The 13310-nt window shown below is 37.9% G+C and overlaps 1 protein-coding gene across 2 annotated transcripts in view; it reads left to right on the top strand.

Moving 5' to 3' along the window:
* The window catches only part of rcan3 (regulator of calcineurin 3), a 35081-nt gene extending 27972 nt beyond the window's left edge, over positions 1–7109 (top strand). For both annotated transcript variants that reach the window (XM_026944183.3, XM_026944184.3), the window contains 3 exons: positions 919–1092; positions 1269–1440; positions 3265–7109. In XM_026944183.3, the coding sequence (XP_026799984.2) occupies positions 919–1092; positions 1269–1440; positions 3265–3419 (501 nt within the window). In that variant the 3' untranslated portion in view covers positions 3420–7109. The remainder of the gene's footprint in view (positions 1–918; positions 1093–1268; positions 1441–3264) is intronic.
* The last annotated feature ends 6201 nt before the right edge of the window (positions 7110–13310 follow it).

Genomic DNA, 13310 nt, shown 5'->3' with positions numbered 1-13310 from the left:
AGACAATCAGAAATAGTTATACAGTTTATATGTTGTGCTATAGCAGTATACACAATACTGTACTCATTATCAAAAGTCAAAGTTATGGTATCATAGCAACCTGACTATAGTGATCATAGAGTTTTTATATAATGTAGTGTAGTATAGTCATCAACAAGCTTTTATATGGTATAGTTATCGTACAGAGTTTGTATATAGTATTTTACAGTTCTCATAGTTTTATACAATACAGTATTATCATGTAGGATTATTATATAGTATAGTACACATAGCTTTTTGATATTATGGTATATAGTATAATTCTCATGAAGTTTTTGTATAATATAGTATAGTTATAGTACTATATATTAGTATTATATATCATAACTACACTATATTATAGTAGCTATAATATAGTGTACTTACAGAGTTTGTAAATAATAATATAGTATAGTTATCACAGTGTTTTTATATAATATAGTGTAGTATAGAGGGGCACGGATGCTTGGTGGTTAGCACTGTTGCCTTACACCTCCGGTGTTGGGGATTTGATTCCTCCTCCGACCTGTGTGCGCAGAGTTTGCATGCTCTCCCCGTGCTTCGGAGGTTTCCTCTCGGGACACCGGTTTTATCCCCGAGTCTAAAGACATGCGTTGTAGGCTGATTGGCATTTCCAAATTGTCTGTAGTGTGTGAATGGTGGTGTGTGCGATTGTGCCCTGCGATAGGTTGGCACCCCGTCCAGGGTGTCCCCCGCCTTGTGCCCCGAGTCCCCCGGGATAGGCTCCAGGCTCTCAGTGACCCTGTGTAGGATAAGCAGTACAGAGAATGGATGGATGGGTAGTGTAGTATAGTTATATAGTGAATTTTTAATGTTGTACCACTCCGTGTTGGATAGAATCACCAATCTAATAGAAGGACTAATTTGTCTCTTACACAGGAGCGTTTCGAGTCTCTGTTTCGGATCTATGACGATCAAACATCCTTCCAGATGTTTAAGAGTTTCCGGAGAGTGCGGATCAGCTTCAGTACGCCAGAGGCCGCTGCACGCGCTCGCATCGAGCTCCACGAGTCTGAATTCAACGGCTCCAAACTCAAACTTTATTTTGCACAGGTTTTTATTTATTTTAACTATATATTTTTAGTATTCTTATTTCTGTCTATTTTATTGGTTTTCAATCTTTATAATAATGAATTTAAATGCTGAACAGCAGCTCTGCATTAAACCTTACAAGCAGGTAAAAGACAGAACAGTAAAGGCAAACGATGTGTCTTCCTGTCGTTACTCAGGTGCAGAACTCTGGTGAGGATGTGGATAAGGCATATCTGGCCCCGCCCCAACCTGTGAAGCAGTTCCTCATCTCTCCACCCTCTTCCCCACCTGTGGGATGGAGCCAAAGCGAAGACGCCACCCCCGTCATCAACTATGACCTTCTGTGTGCCGTGGCCAAACTGGGCCCAGGTATACACACACACATACACGCGCACACAACCAACAGCAGTCAGATCTATATAGGCACATTAAATGAGGCTGATCATTGTTTGTACGTGTGTGCAGTCATTAGGTCATTTGGTGGTGTGTGTGAATGTGAGAACTTTGTGAGTATGAGAAAAGAAAATGTGAGAATGTTTGTGTGTCAGTGTGAATGCATTTTGTGTGTATGTGAGAGGTAAAGTGGGGAATCGGAGAGCATTTTTTGTACTGAGTACATTTTGTGTAAAAACATGCAGAATTGAAGTGCCTTTTTGTGAATGAGTGGCAAGCTTGGAATAATGATCTAAAAGCAACCAATATGACCTATAATAGTGCATGCAGCTCCCTCTGGTGGACAGAGGTGAACACGCATGATGACTGTGTGCACAGATCTCATCAGCATTCAGTTACCCTGTCTGGTCTCTGTGGCAACCTTGATCTAGTAGATCATTGTCTGTGTGTCTGCATTTTTTCCCCCAGGGCCTACGCCTTTAATTTGACAGTAACACAGTACAAGAAATATAGTATCTGATTTTAGATTTCCTGTCATTCATAGGAGCATGTAAAAGAGGTTTGGTGGCAGTCGTGCCATGCCCTATCTTATGCTTTACTTCAGACCAAACCAAATATTGTTCTCCTGAGTCTTTGCTATGGAATGAAAGTAGCAATAATAATTTTTCTGAAAAGTATCTGGTAGCCAAGGAAGGAACTGCCAACAAAAAAGTTTGTTTTTCATGAATGGAGTAGTGGTTTGAAATTAAATTCCAGACATTTACATTTGAGGTTTTATCAGTCCCTGGTGGTCTAGCAGCTAAGGATCCCCTGCTCTCACCAGCACGGCCCGGGTTCGGGTCTCAGTCAGGGAACCATCCCAGCCACTGGGAGTGTACTTTCAGTGCCGGTCCCAAGCCTGGGTAACATGGGAGTGTTGCGCCAGGAAGGGCATCCGGCATAAAACCTGTGCCAAATCAAACATGCTGCTGTGGCGACCCCTAACGGAATCAGCCGTAAGAACAACATCATTTGAGCTTTTATCCAGTTATGATATAACTTCCTTATAGCCAGAACAGCACAGTCATCAGAGAGCATTCCATCAGTCAAAACCAAACAAACGGGTGTGGTGCACTGACTCATCCTGTGTTAAGAGCAGAGTTGGTGTGTATTACTGCACCTCACCTTTCCTATTTCCCTAGATATTAATTTTAGGCTTCTCCTTTAATGGCACATATCTGCTACCAGTACCACCCCAATGCTATTTTTACACGAAAAGCACATTATTGTGATTTAATAAACAAGTGCAGGAAGCTTTAATGCCTGTTTAGTGCCGGTTGTGTCCCTCTCAAAGCTCAAAATATAGGGCATAGAGAGATGACATCACACTGTTCCTTACAACACTGAAGTTGTAAGTTAAGGTGTGGTTTGTTTCAGGGTTATTTCAATAACTTAAAATAACTTGCGTTAAAATATCAGAATAATCTTTTGGTCACATTTATGGGGTTTAAAAAGGTCAAGGAAATATGAATTTGTGTAAGCTACTTTAACCCATTTTTTTCTTTCTTTCTTTCTTTCTTTCTTTCTTTTTGTTCTCTTTTCTCTCTCTGCCTATCTATCTGTCTCTCTCTCTCTCTCTCTCTCTCTCCCCCTCTCCATTTCTCTACCTCTGTCCCTGTCTCTCCCTCTCTCTTCCTCTCTTTCTGCTTGTCTATCTTTCTCTCGTTCTCTCTTTGTCTCACTCACTCACTCACTCTGTGTATCTCTCTCTCTCTCTCTCTCTCTCTCTCTCTCTCTCTCTCTCTCTGTCTTTCCGTCCAGGTGAGAAATACGAGCTGCACGCAGGTACGGATTCCACTCCCAGCGTGGTCGTGCATGTGTGCGAGAGTGAGACAGAGGAGGAAGACGAGGCCCGGCCCAAGATGAAAATCGTCCAGACACGACGTCCCGACAGCCCTCCGAAAGTCTACAACTAAACCCACCTCTCTGCATGTGTCCTCTGTCTAAATCTGTCTCTCTCTCTCATATGGAGGCAAAGACACCCTTCATTTCAGCTCTAATTTAAAAAAAAAACCTTATAAAATTGAAAAGAAATTTAGAGGGGAGAGTGTTTCTCGCTCGCGATAGGAAAGGACGGACCGAGTTAGTCTTGACTGGAAGAACTGACACACAGACACGTCACCGTCTCACAGAAAAGCAAAGGTAGCATGGAAGAGGGGGTAAGATACCTCCTGCAATCAGAGCACTTTTCATTCACTCATTCACACACTCCTGTAGTCTCCTGTAGCATTAGAGGATCAGTAGAAATCTAAATGTATCTTAATGTAGTAGTAGATGCTGAAGTAGTGGTTTCATATCAGACTTTATTTCTAGCATTCAGTAACTGGTCATGGAGGAATAACACAAAGGGAAGCAATGTTTTCTTTTTTGCAGATTTTAACTCGCATATCAGGCGATGTGTTGGGTTTATACAGTCCACGTGATCCGGATGTGTGTGTTAGTGATGCATTAACATGCAGAGAGAAAGCGAGAAGTTAATTGTACACACACCACCTGCGGTTGCTGTCTTCTGAAAGGGTTGGTTGGAATTTTTTTTTTTTTTTTACTTATAAACTTGGAAATGTTTGTTTACTAAACTATATGTGTGTTGTGATTAATATTGTTCTTACCATGTATTTGATACCACAAGCATTCTTTGCATGTTAACTGCTGTAGCTAAACACGGAGTGTTTTATACTGAACGACAGAAATCGAACGATCCTGAAGTTAGCCTTCAATACATATCCTGCTGCTGCTCAGGAGTCTAGAAGGCTGTAAAGGCATTACGGTTGGAGCGATTGTCTGCATATCTGTAGGGTGTTTTTGTTTTTTTGTTTTTTCAAAAGAGCTAGCATCTTCCTGGTGTGAATTACAGAGGAGGAAATCTTTTAAACGTTTTTATTTTAATTTCTTTCAGTCTATTTTCAGCCCTGTGCTTTCGGTCTTTTTCTGCTCAGCTTGCTTGGTGTTTTGAGAAATCGGAGATTTCAACCCGTTTTGGGATTTTGTCATTTATAAAAAACACAAACCCTCAACCGTTGAAAGTCGTCACATGAAATGCCCTTTAACTTGTAAAATAAGGTGTCAGGTGATTAGCATTTTGTGATGTGAAGAGTCACATGAGGAGAAAGCATCATGAAATTAGTTTGGTATGGGAAATGTCATTTTGACTTACAAGTGCATAGGACACAATGGCTTGTATAAATCCTGTAAGATAATCCTACGACAGGTTAATTTTGTGTTTCAGCGTGTCCTTTTTGCTCTTGAGGCACACACGTTTTACACTCCACAGCCAGTTGCACCAGCAGAACGTAAGCTCTTTCATATGCTAGTTTGAACGTAAATGGCCGCCTTTTTTTAAAAAAAAAAATTAAGCCTTACGTTATATCTTAATCTTTCCACCTATCCCCTAAAGTTGCAACATCCACTGTAAATAAAATTACTCTGCAAGTCCGTTCAGACTGGGCAATGTAAAAGAACACTTGCGCCTATTACCTCCATTTTGTTTTCTTTGCCTTTTATTATGATGATTTCTTCATGTAGATAGTTATGATATATGATCACTGCTTATGGACAACTCACAGAAAGATTTCTGTAACAGGGCATATTTAAAAGGAAAGGATTCTAATACAACAAATATGCTGTTTTTATATATAAAAAAAAAAACTTTCTTTTGTTGTGCAAAATGTCATCAGACTGAGACATTGGCAGTGTAATATACACCACAAAAGATTTTAAAAGTTTGCTATTAATCTAATATTATACTGTCTGAAAAGCACATTCATATGTGGATTAGTGGACTAGGCATTAGTTATTTTTTGTTGGTATGATTTGTTACTAATGCTGTTAAATTTGTGGCATTAGAGCCCAAGCAGCAGAACTGAACAAGCGCATACCAGTATAAAATACAAGACGTGGATAAACTGAGTCACGATTTTATTGTAAGGCACAATCCATTTATATTTTACCTAGATAAAAAAAATCAACTAGCTTGAAGTAGCACTACTAGTTACGGCATACCTTAAGTGTCTGGTGCAGCTGAAATTCTACACCCTGCTAGTTTTAAACTAACTTCTCTCAATGTATGGTTGAGGACTAGCATGCAGTCAAACTTGCCTTCAGCTGGTGCAGCTGTTGACAATTGAGTCCAGGAATTATTATTATTATTATTATTATTATTATTATTATTATTAGGAAAGATCATTGATTTGTTTGGTTATTTGCATGAATTGGTAAACATGCGCTGACAAAATGACTACCAAAACCCCACTGTGAATGCAAATCAACCACAAAGAAGTAAAAATATGAATGCAGATCAGAAGCTCATATATATTTTGTACTGTGGTGAGAAGATCTCTAAATGATTCCTGGCAGAAATATGTTGATTGCTTTGTATAATACTTTGTCAGTGTTGTCAGTTGGTGTAAGCAGCTTGGACATTGCCGTTTTATATAATTCTGTCTGTCATGGGTGTCATTTTCCTTGTCGTCTGTTGTCGCCTTTTCCATGTCATTTACTTCATCATTCTTGCTGTCATTTTAATATGACACTATGCCTATTGTCTGGTTGTGCCATTCTTCTGTTGTCTCATTCTGTCTAAATTTACAAGCTAGTAAAAAAGTCATGGCTTGACTGGTAGCAAAGTTCTTCACAGTGACAGATGCTCATTGATTTCCCTATGAACTGGTCTAAGTATTTTCAAGTCAAGTCATGTGTTGGTGTTGTTCAGAGTAGTTTTCTGGATGAGGGAAATGAATGCATAGCTTTTACTTTGTCCAGAGCACTTATTTACTCATCCTTTTTATATTGTTCGTAATGATTTGGTCAGCAAAGCAGACGAGAGGATGAATGGCACAAATAAAGAACAGGATTAATGTAACAGCCAGATAAAAGGATGCATCAAACCAACAGGGAGTATAAGACAACAGTATGAAAATGACAAGCCAGATACACATCCAGGACAAATCAGTAGCCTGAGAGCCCGAGCAGATTTACTGTCCTGGCTGTTAGTTTTTTTTATTCATAGTTGCCAGGTTGACAAGCAGGTTCAACAACCAGAGAATGAAAATAAACCCTTCTTCCTATTGGTTTGTGATGATATGCTAGAAAATAAGGATTATGGTTACACAGTCATCTCCTCCCCAGGAATTTATATATTTATTAATTTCCCTTAGCCTCTATTAATACCCTTAATATTTTTACCCAGTCAGTGTTCAGGCAACTAAAATATGTGAGTGAATGGGCAAGCACCCTGGAGCTTCCGCTCGCCAAGTGGCTAGCTAGTAAATGTATCATTTGCACACCCCTGCACATCAGTATTGTACAATGCAGTCAACATATTTTTGGTAGTAATCGGACCTCAGACATTTCCCATGAAAGAGAGGAAGGTGTTACTGTGATCACAAAGCCTTTCGATAATGATGATGAGTTGAACAAGTTGTCCTGTGTGTGAAAGACAACCTTAAAATGTTAAAACACACATGAACAAATAACACAAAATTACACATTAACCACATGCTCTGTGGGAAGCTGAGAGAGTATTTCAACATAACCACATGCAATTTCATATGTGTTCTTATGTAAAAAGAATGCTTTTAGCATGCAAGATAAACTTTAATTCAGTACAAGAAATCACACAAAATCTCGTCACATGCACGTAGGCGGATAAACTGTGACTTTCACCTGCATCAGACGTCTGCGCTTTGGCTGATCGCTTCATGTTGTCGTTTTCCTCTGTGTCAAACCAATGAAACCGAGCCTTTCCTGAGAAGCCAAACCAAAAAAAAAAAAAAAAAAAAAAGTGCATGTTTAAGTGAATCGGCTACCTCTGAGGGCTCGTGTCATGAAAGCACTTTAGTACTGCTGAAGTTGTATCTTTGAGCTACCAGCTTTGAGCTGTACATCATTTTAATTTTGTTTCCAGGTAGCCTTGTCACCAGCAGAATACTGATTTGAGTGTATCGCATTTCTCCATGTTGCTGTTTTACCTGCTTGTTTTGTCTAGGCAGCATGAGGACTTTGTGTACACAGAGAAACAATGTGGTGTTGTTAAAACGTCTGGGGCGAGTGAGTGTGTGTATGTGCAGCGGCCTGTTTGATGTTGCAAGTGTACATGTACACCTTAAAAAGAGACAGAGAGAACCATAACAACAGAGCATCTGACTTTTCCCGACGTATCTGATGCGCCGCAGGCGACAGTGCTGATGACAATGATGCTTTTTTGTTTGTTTGTTTGTTTTTTTTACTTCTTGTGCAGCTTCATGTTTCTGTACTTTAAAAATTATACACGTTGGACTTTGTAATGTGATGAACTCTGCATTTTAGTTATTTTATTTTCTGGAATTGCACAAAATGTCAATTCTGTCACTGTTGAAATATTACTATTGTCTTGTACCGTAGCTAGTACCTAAAGAAGAAAACAAAAAGTAGCATTGAAGCAATAATTTCCCTGCTGTTTATCTGCGTCTCTTCTCCTATAGGTGTTTCTTTGATGAATTGTATCCCTAACTGTCTAATTGCTTATGTTTGTGTAGGTATTATTGTCAATTGTTTCACACAGATATATATATATATATATATATAAATAATAATTCCTAAAACATTTTGTTGTTTTGTTCTCCTTTTGTATCTTTAACATCTTATCCCTGTACCTGTTTAAAAAAAAAAAACAACAAAAAAAAAAACAACTATAATATCTATTATAATGATCTTTATACCACAGCACTGTAGAATTCTCTATTCTGATTGGTCAGAAGGTGTAGATTAAATTTCTAAAACAACGGCATCAAAGTACATGTTTATATTAATGCGCTTGTTCGAATACATTATTGTTTCTGTAGTAATAACACACAGGGACTTGTATGGCAGACTTTTCACATAATCTCTGATATGTGAGGTTTTCTGTAAGGAGATGTTTATTTAACAATTATGGAAGGAGTCTCCAGTGTCAGCGTATTATAACAATCAGTAAGATTTCTACGAAGGGATAAGCTTCAGGACCGAGGAGTTTGCACTTTGATTTCTCTGTAACATGATAAGCTGCATTTTTTTTGTCTTATTAATTTCAAGGAAGTTAAAAAAAGATGCTGGTGAGGAAACGACTGTTTATAGCTGCTATAGCAAACAACAGAAACTAACTTGTTTTTCAGACTTTAAATGACATTAAATCTAAGTCTAAACTGATCATTTATTAATGAATCAAAATTTAATGATTGGCAAATTGCTGTGGTGTAAGACAAATAAAACACTTCAGGATGTGCTGTTATAGAAAAATAATCAACTTCAGGGTTGGTAACAGTAACTCTGCTTCGCACTGGGCCACAGTGTGAAGTTTGGCTACGTGAAATTGTGTGTGAATGTGTGTGTGCATAGTGTGTGTGTGTGTGTGTGTGTGTGTGTGTGTGTGTGTGTGTGCGCGCACAGTGCCCTATGATGGACTGGTATAACATCCAGTGTGTGTTCACGCCCTGCTTCCGGTGTTCCCGGGATAAGCTCCAGATCCACAACGACCCTGACCAGGATAAAGAGGTTAATGAAGATAAAAGAATGAATATACATACAACTATCATGTAACTAACATAAATGTACATACTTTTACAGGTGGCACTGTGTAAATAGACGTGTCAACTTTTTGGCTCGAGTAAGTAAACAAGAGTATCTTGACATTTTGTGACAAGACTTTCTCTCTCAGGTATTTACACGTGTAAGAGGTTCAGGGTAATTATATTTATGTGAGCTGTTGGTTTTCTGATAAGATTGTGTCTAATTAATTACCAGCTTTATGAAGATACAGCTGAATTTGTTGGGTTGCCATGCCACAATACAAAATCGGAGAGGAATATGTAGGCTTTAAAATAGTGTTCCTATGTAGTTAGTGTATATGTCCTGCCACCAGCTCATATGAATATTAGTTGAGTATTAGCATGTTTCCTCCGTAACTGAGAAACAATGAATAAGAGGTGCATTTAGGGGTGTTTTAAAGTTACCTTACAGATCAGGTTGTTCACCAAGCAGGTAACTCATGCAACACCCTGTGAATCATCAGCTTTCGAAGGCTGTGTTCTTAAAAAAAAAAAAAAAAAAAAAAAAAAAAAACTCAGATGGCATTAAGAGGAAGATAACTTTAGAAGCTAAATGAAATATGGAAATGAGAAGCTTCTGGCCTGAATAGAGAAGCTGGGTTATTTCAGGTCTTGTGTGTGTGTGTGTGTGTAAGAGGGAGAGAAAGAGTGAGTGAGGCACTACTCTGCTCTCATTTTCCAGGTTTATCTGATTCGTCCTCATGCCAGAGGGAGCAAGCCCACATGGAGAAAAGTCAGGGCTCTGTTTTCAGGAAACAATCAGCCATTTGTTGGTGTTAATGGATACCTTTCATCAGTGCTCATATTGACTAGTGCTAAGGACAGGTCTTAAATCTTGTTTTAGACAGTTTTATTTCATTTAAATAATAATAATAATAATAATAATAATAATAATAGAGCATAATGTCAGTTATGCAGCTGAAAATAAATATATTATTTCTAATGTGGAGCTTATCAGTATAATAGACATAAATTGCAAAAACTGCGTGAATATTTTTCATTTCATAAAAATTATTTAATTTTTATTTTTTATTATTGATTTATATAAGTAAGCTACAAGATAAATGTGCCTGTTACAAAATCTAAAGGAAGGTTGGATAACTGTTACAAACAGAATGTATAGACTTTGCAGATGCTTTATGAACATTGATTTGGTCATTCATTTAATAATTCATTTAAAAGTTCAGCAAATTCCAAACGGCTTCCAAACAGCTACTGAACAGCTTTGATTTCTAGTCTGCCGCTGGAAGCTCATTTGTAAACTCCCTATTCCCACCCATGATCTCAAAGCCCCGCCCCAGAACCTACGGTGGTTAAACTGGAGTTAGCATTAGTAAGGACTGTCATGACTGTCATCACTTTCAAGCACACTCAGCCATTCAACTGCCTGAAAGCCAAGTTAACACTTTAAACACACAATTCTAATCCTACGTCCCTAAACATGACCTTAGGAACCCTTTCAGAAGTTCCCTTGAGTCATAAAGGAAATAAAGCATTAGACACACATTTTTTGTTTTATTTACATGGAGAATGATATCTGTATTTGGGGTTCCTACCCACTTTTTCCCCCTTTATTTAAAAAAATAAAAAAAAAAAAGGCGGGGAGGGGTCTCTGTATTTCACCCTAGCCTCCAGGGACAGGGCAAGTGAAGGTTCTTTCAGGATTATTTAACTGTGACTTCAGCTGTAACAGCTAAAACTAAATATTATTCATTTGTTTGTTCATTATTACATAACTCAGCATCTATTCATATTTATAGTAATGTGTGTTTGATGCAGTCAGCGTTATTAGTCTACACAGAACGCTGTGCTACAGTCTACATAAGGTACGATTTTTTTAAATTGCTGCCATGAGCAATGTTCACTGGTACATGCCAATTTGCACTTAGTCAATGTGCAAATATGTAGCTTTAAAAAAATTGTCTTATAGTCTTATTTGTATTATAGGTTTGTCAATGCACTGCTTTTTCTCTCAGCACTCATTGTGAATACATATGTTCCATCCTCTTCAGATTTAATGAAAAAAAATACTTGGCACAGTATGTAATATGACAGTCACTGCATACATATGTTACATTGATTTGAGCTTTTGAAGCTTAAGTCTCTGCCGTAAGCTCTATCTCTTTCTGTCTCGCTTTCTGTCTCACTTTCCTTTCTCAATTGTCACTGTGTGGTGCAAAGCAGAGACAATGACACACTTCCTCCTTTTACTCAGCCAATAGCTATTTTGTCAGCACATGTAGACATCCTTCTTGGTTTTAATTTTCTACACCTGTATATTTGCGTTCCACAACACCTCAGAGCACCTATAAGTGCAGATGAGCATTACGTGCATTCAAGAAACTGTATTTAAATGTATTTTGTGTTTTATATTTTAAATCAAAGTTTATGCTAAGATTTAAGGGCTCCCATATGCCACCAGGATTGAATTTATAGTATCTCAATATGCTTGAGACCAGTTAAAAAGGGTATATATTAAAATAACATGATTCTGCAGAGTGATTGTGCAGTTTGGACTGACAACCCGCCCCATGGGCAGAGAATTATGGGAAAGCCTAGTGTACATTGTATTAAATCCTATGCGGACTCCATCTAGCAGCAAACCTTTGATCCTTGTCCTCCTGTTCAAGGCCTTTTATAATCTCTCCACCTCCACACATGAAAGAGAGATGGCTTCTCTTCTCTCCTTCCCTCAAAAGCATATCTTTCTATGCTGCTCACCTGGATCTGTTTTTTTTGTTGTTGTTTTTTGTTTTGTTTTTTTCTGGGTAGATCTGGTTTGATTCAGAGGTTTTGCTTCACTAGAATTCCTATCCTAACAATAATTTCAAGGACTAAACGTCTTAAATGCTAGAATGTGTAAAATTCAAGCATTGTAGTCATTGTTTTTGAGTGCTCATACAGTGTACTCTTGAGGTGAAGTGTCCATGTGCATTCTCATAATGCACTGCGAGCGCTGATTAATTTTACACTTTACAAGCCAATACTCGAATGCAATAAAACACGAGTTAGCTGTCTTTAACATGCCAGGCTTAGCTAGAGCGCCATTTTGTACAAACTGCTAATTAGCCAATTACCCATCATGACGTAGTAGTGTGTGTATTCCCATGATGCACTGCAAGCATCAGTTTAATTTGCACAATTCATTTATTTTCACATGATTTTTTTTTACCAGATATGATTCATTGATTCATCACGAATTGTGAAATCATGGATTCACTTGGTTAGGCTTATCTGAAAGTGTTTACAGTGGAAGATCTCAGATTGCTTACTAGCCAAAAAGCTAGCAGGTTAGATTGGCACAAAGTTCACTTTTCTGGGGATTTTTCATTGTGACGCAGTATCTGAATCAACAAGCATCAATCCTAATGTGTGATTCTCTATCCCATCTTCTGTATTTTCCTTTCTGCAATAAAGGGGTAATAACAGACCATTTTGGCTCTGCAAACACTTCTAATCTATTAATCTATTAGCCAGATGTGTACATGAGCAAAGGTTGCTCTCTATCAATCAATTAGTGGAGAAAGAGAGAGAGAAAGAGAGAGAGAGAGAGATTTTCTCTTTCTTGATACAACTGGCATCCTTAAAAAAAAAAAAAAAAAGAATATATCAAAAAATGGAGTATGCAAGTGGGCATTTCTGATTTGCTTGTTCATGCATATTCATGAATCCTGGCATTGTTTAGAAAAATTTAAATTGTAAAGATGATCTTGTAACATTTTAGTACTTTCTTCAGGACATGTTAAAACACTTTATTATGCAACTTGTCAATTATTCAGATCAGACAATGCCAGTCATTTATTACTCTCAGAACTTTCAGATTCATCTTGTTCAAATTGGAAGGAAGTAGATTGAGCCACTTCTGTCGCCACCACGTCACCTCGTCTGACAGCTGAGCCTGAGGCTCATGAGAAAACAGATTTATGTAACAGTAGCCGAAAATCTTTTTTCACTAGAAGAAGCAAAAACACACCATTATTAGTCTTGCATCCAGTTACAGATGCTTTTAGATTAAGGGAAAGAAGTCCGAAGTGTTCAGATAGAGTTGGTGGAGAGATAGAGTTAGGGAAGGATGGAGATGGACAAATTTTTCTCTCATATAAAAGTACAATTACTTATTGATGTAAATTCTCTGGTAAAAGTTGAAGCATAGCTTCAATTTTTTTCTCAAAGTAGGTAAAATATTATAAACTCCTAAATTTGAATGTAAAAGTCATACTCTTTCAGTATGAAAGTACAGGAAAGACT

The sequence above is a fragment of the Pangasianodon hypophthalmus genome, chromosome 10 (assembly GCF_027358585.1).
Source record: "Pangasianodon hypophthalmus isolate fPanHyp1 chromosome 10, fPanHyp1.pri, whole genome shotgun sequence".
NCBI classification, from domain to species: domain Eukaryota; kingdom Metazoa; phylum Chordata; class Actinopteri; order Siluriformes; family Pangasiidae; genus Pangasianodon; species Pangasianodon hypophthalmus.
This window is presented reverse-complemented; position numbering and strand designations above follow the sequence as displayed.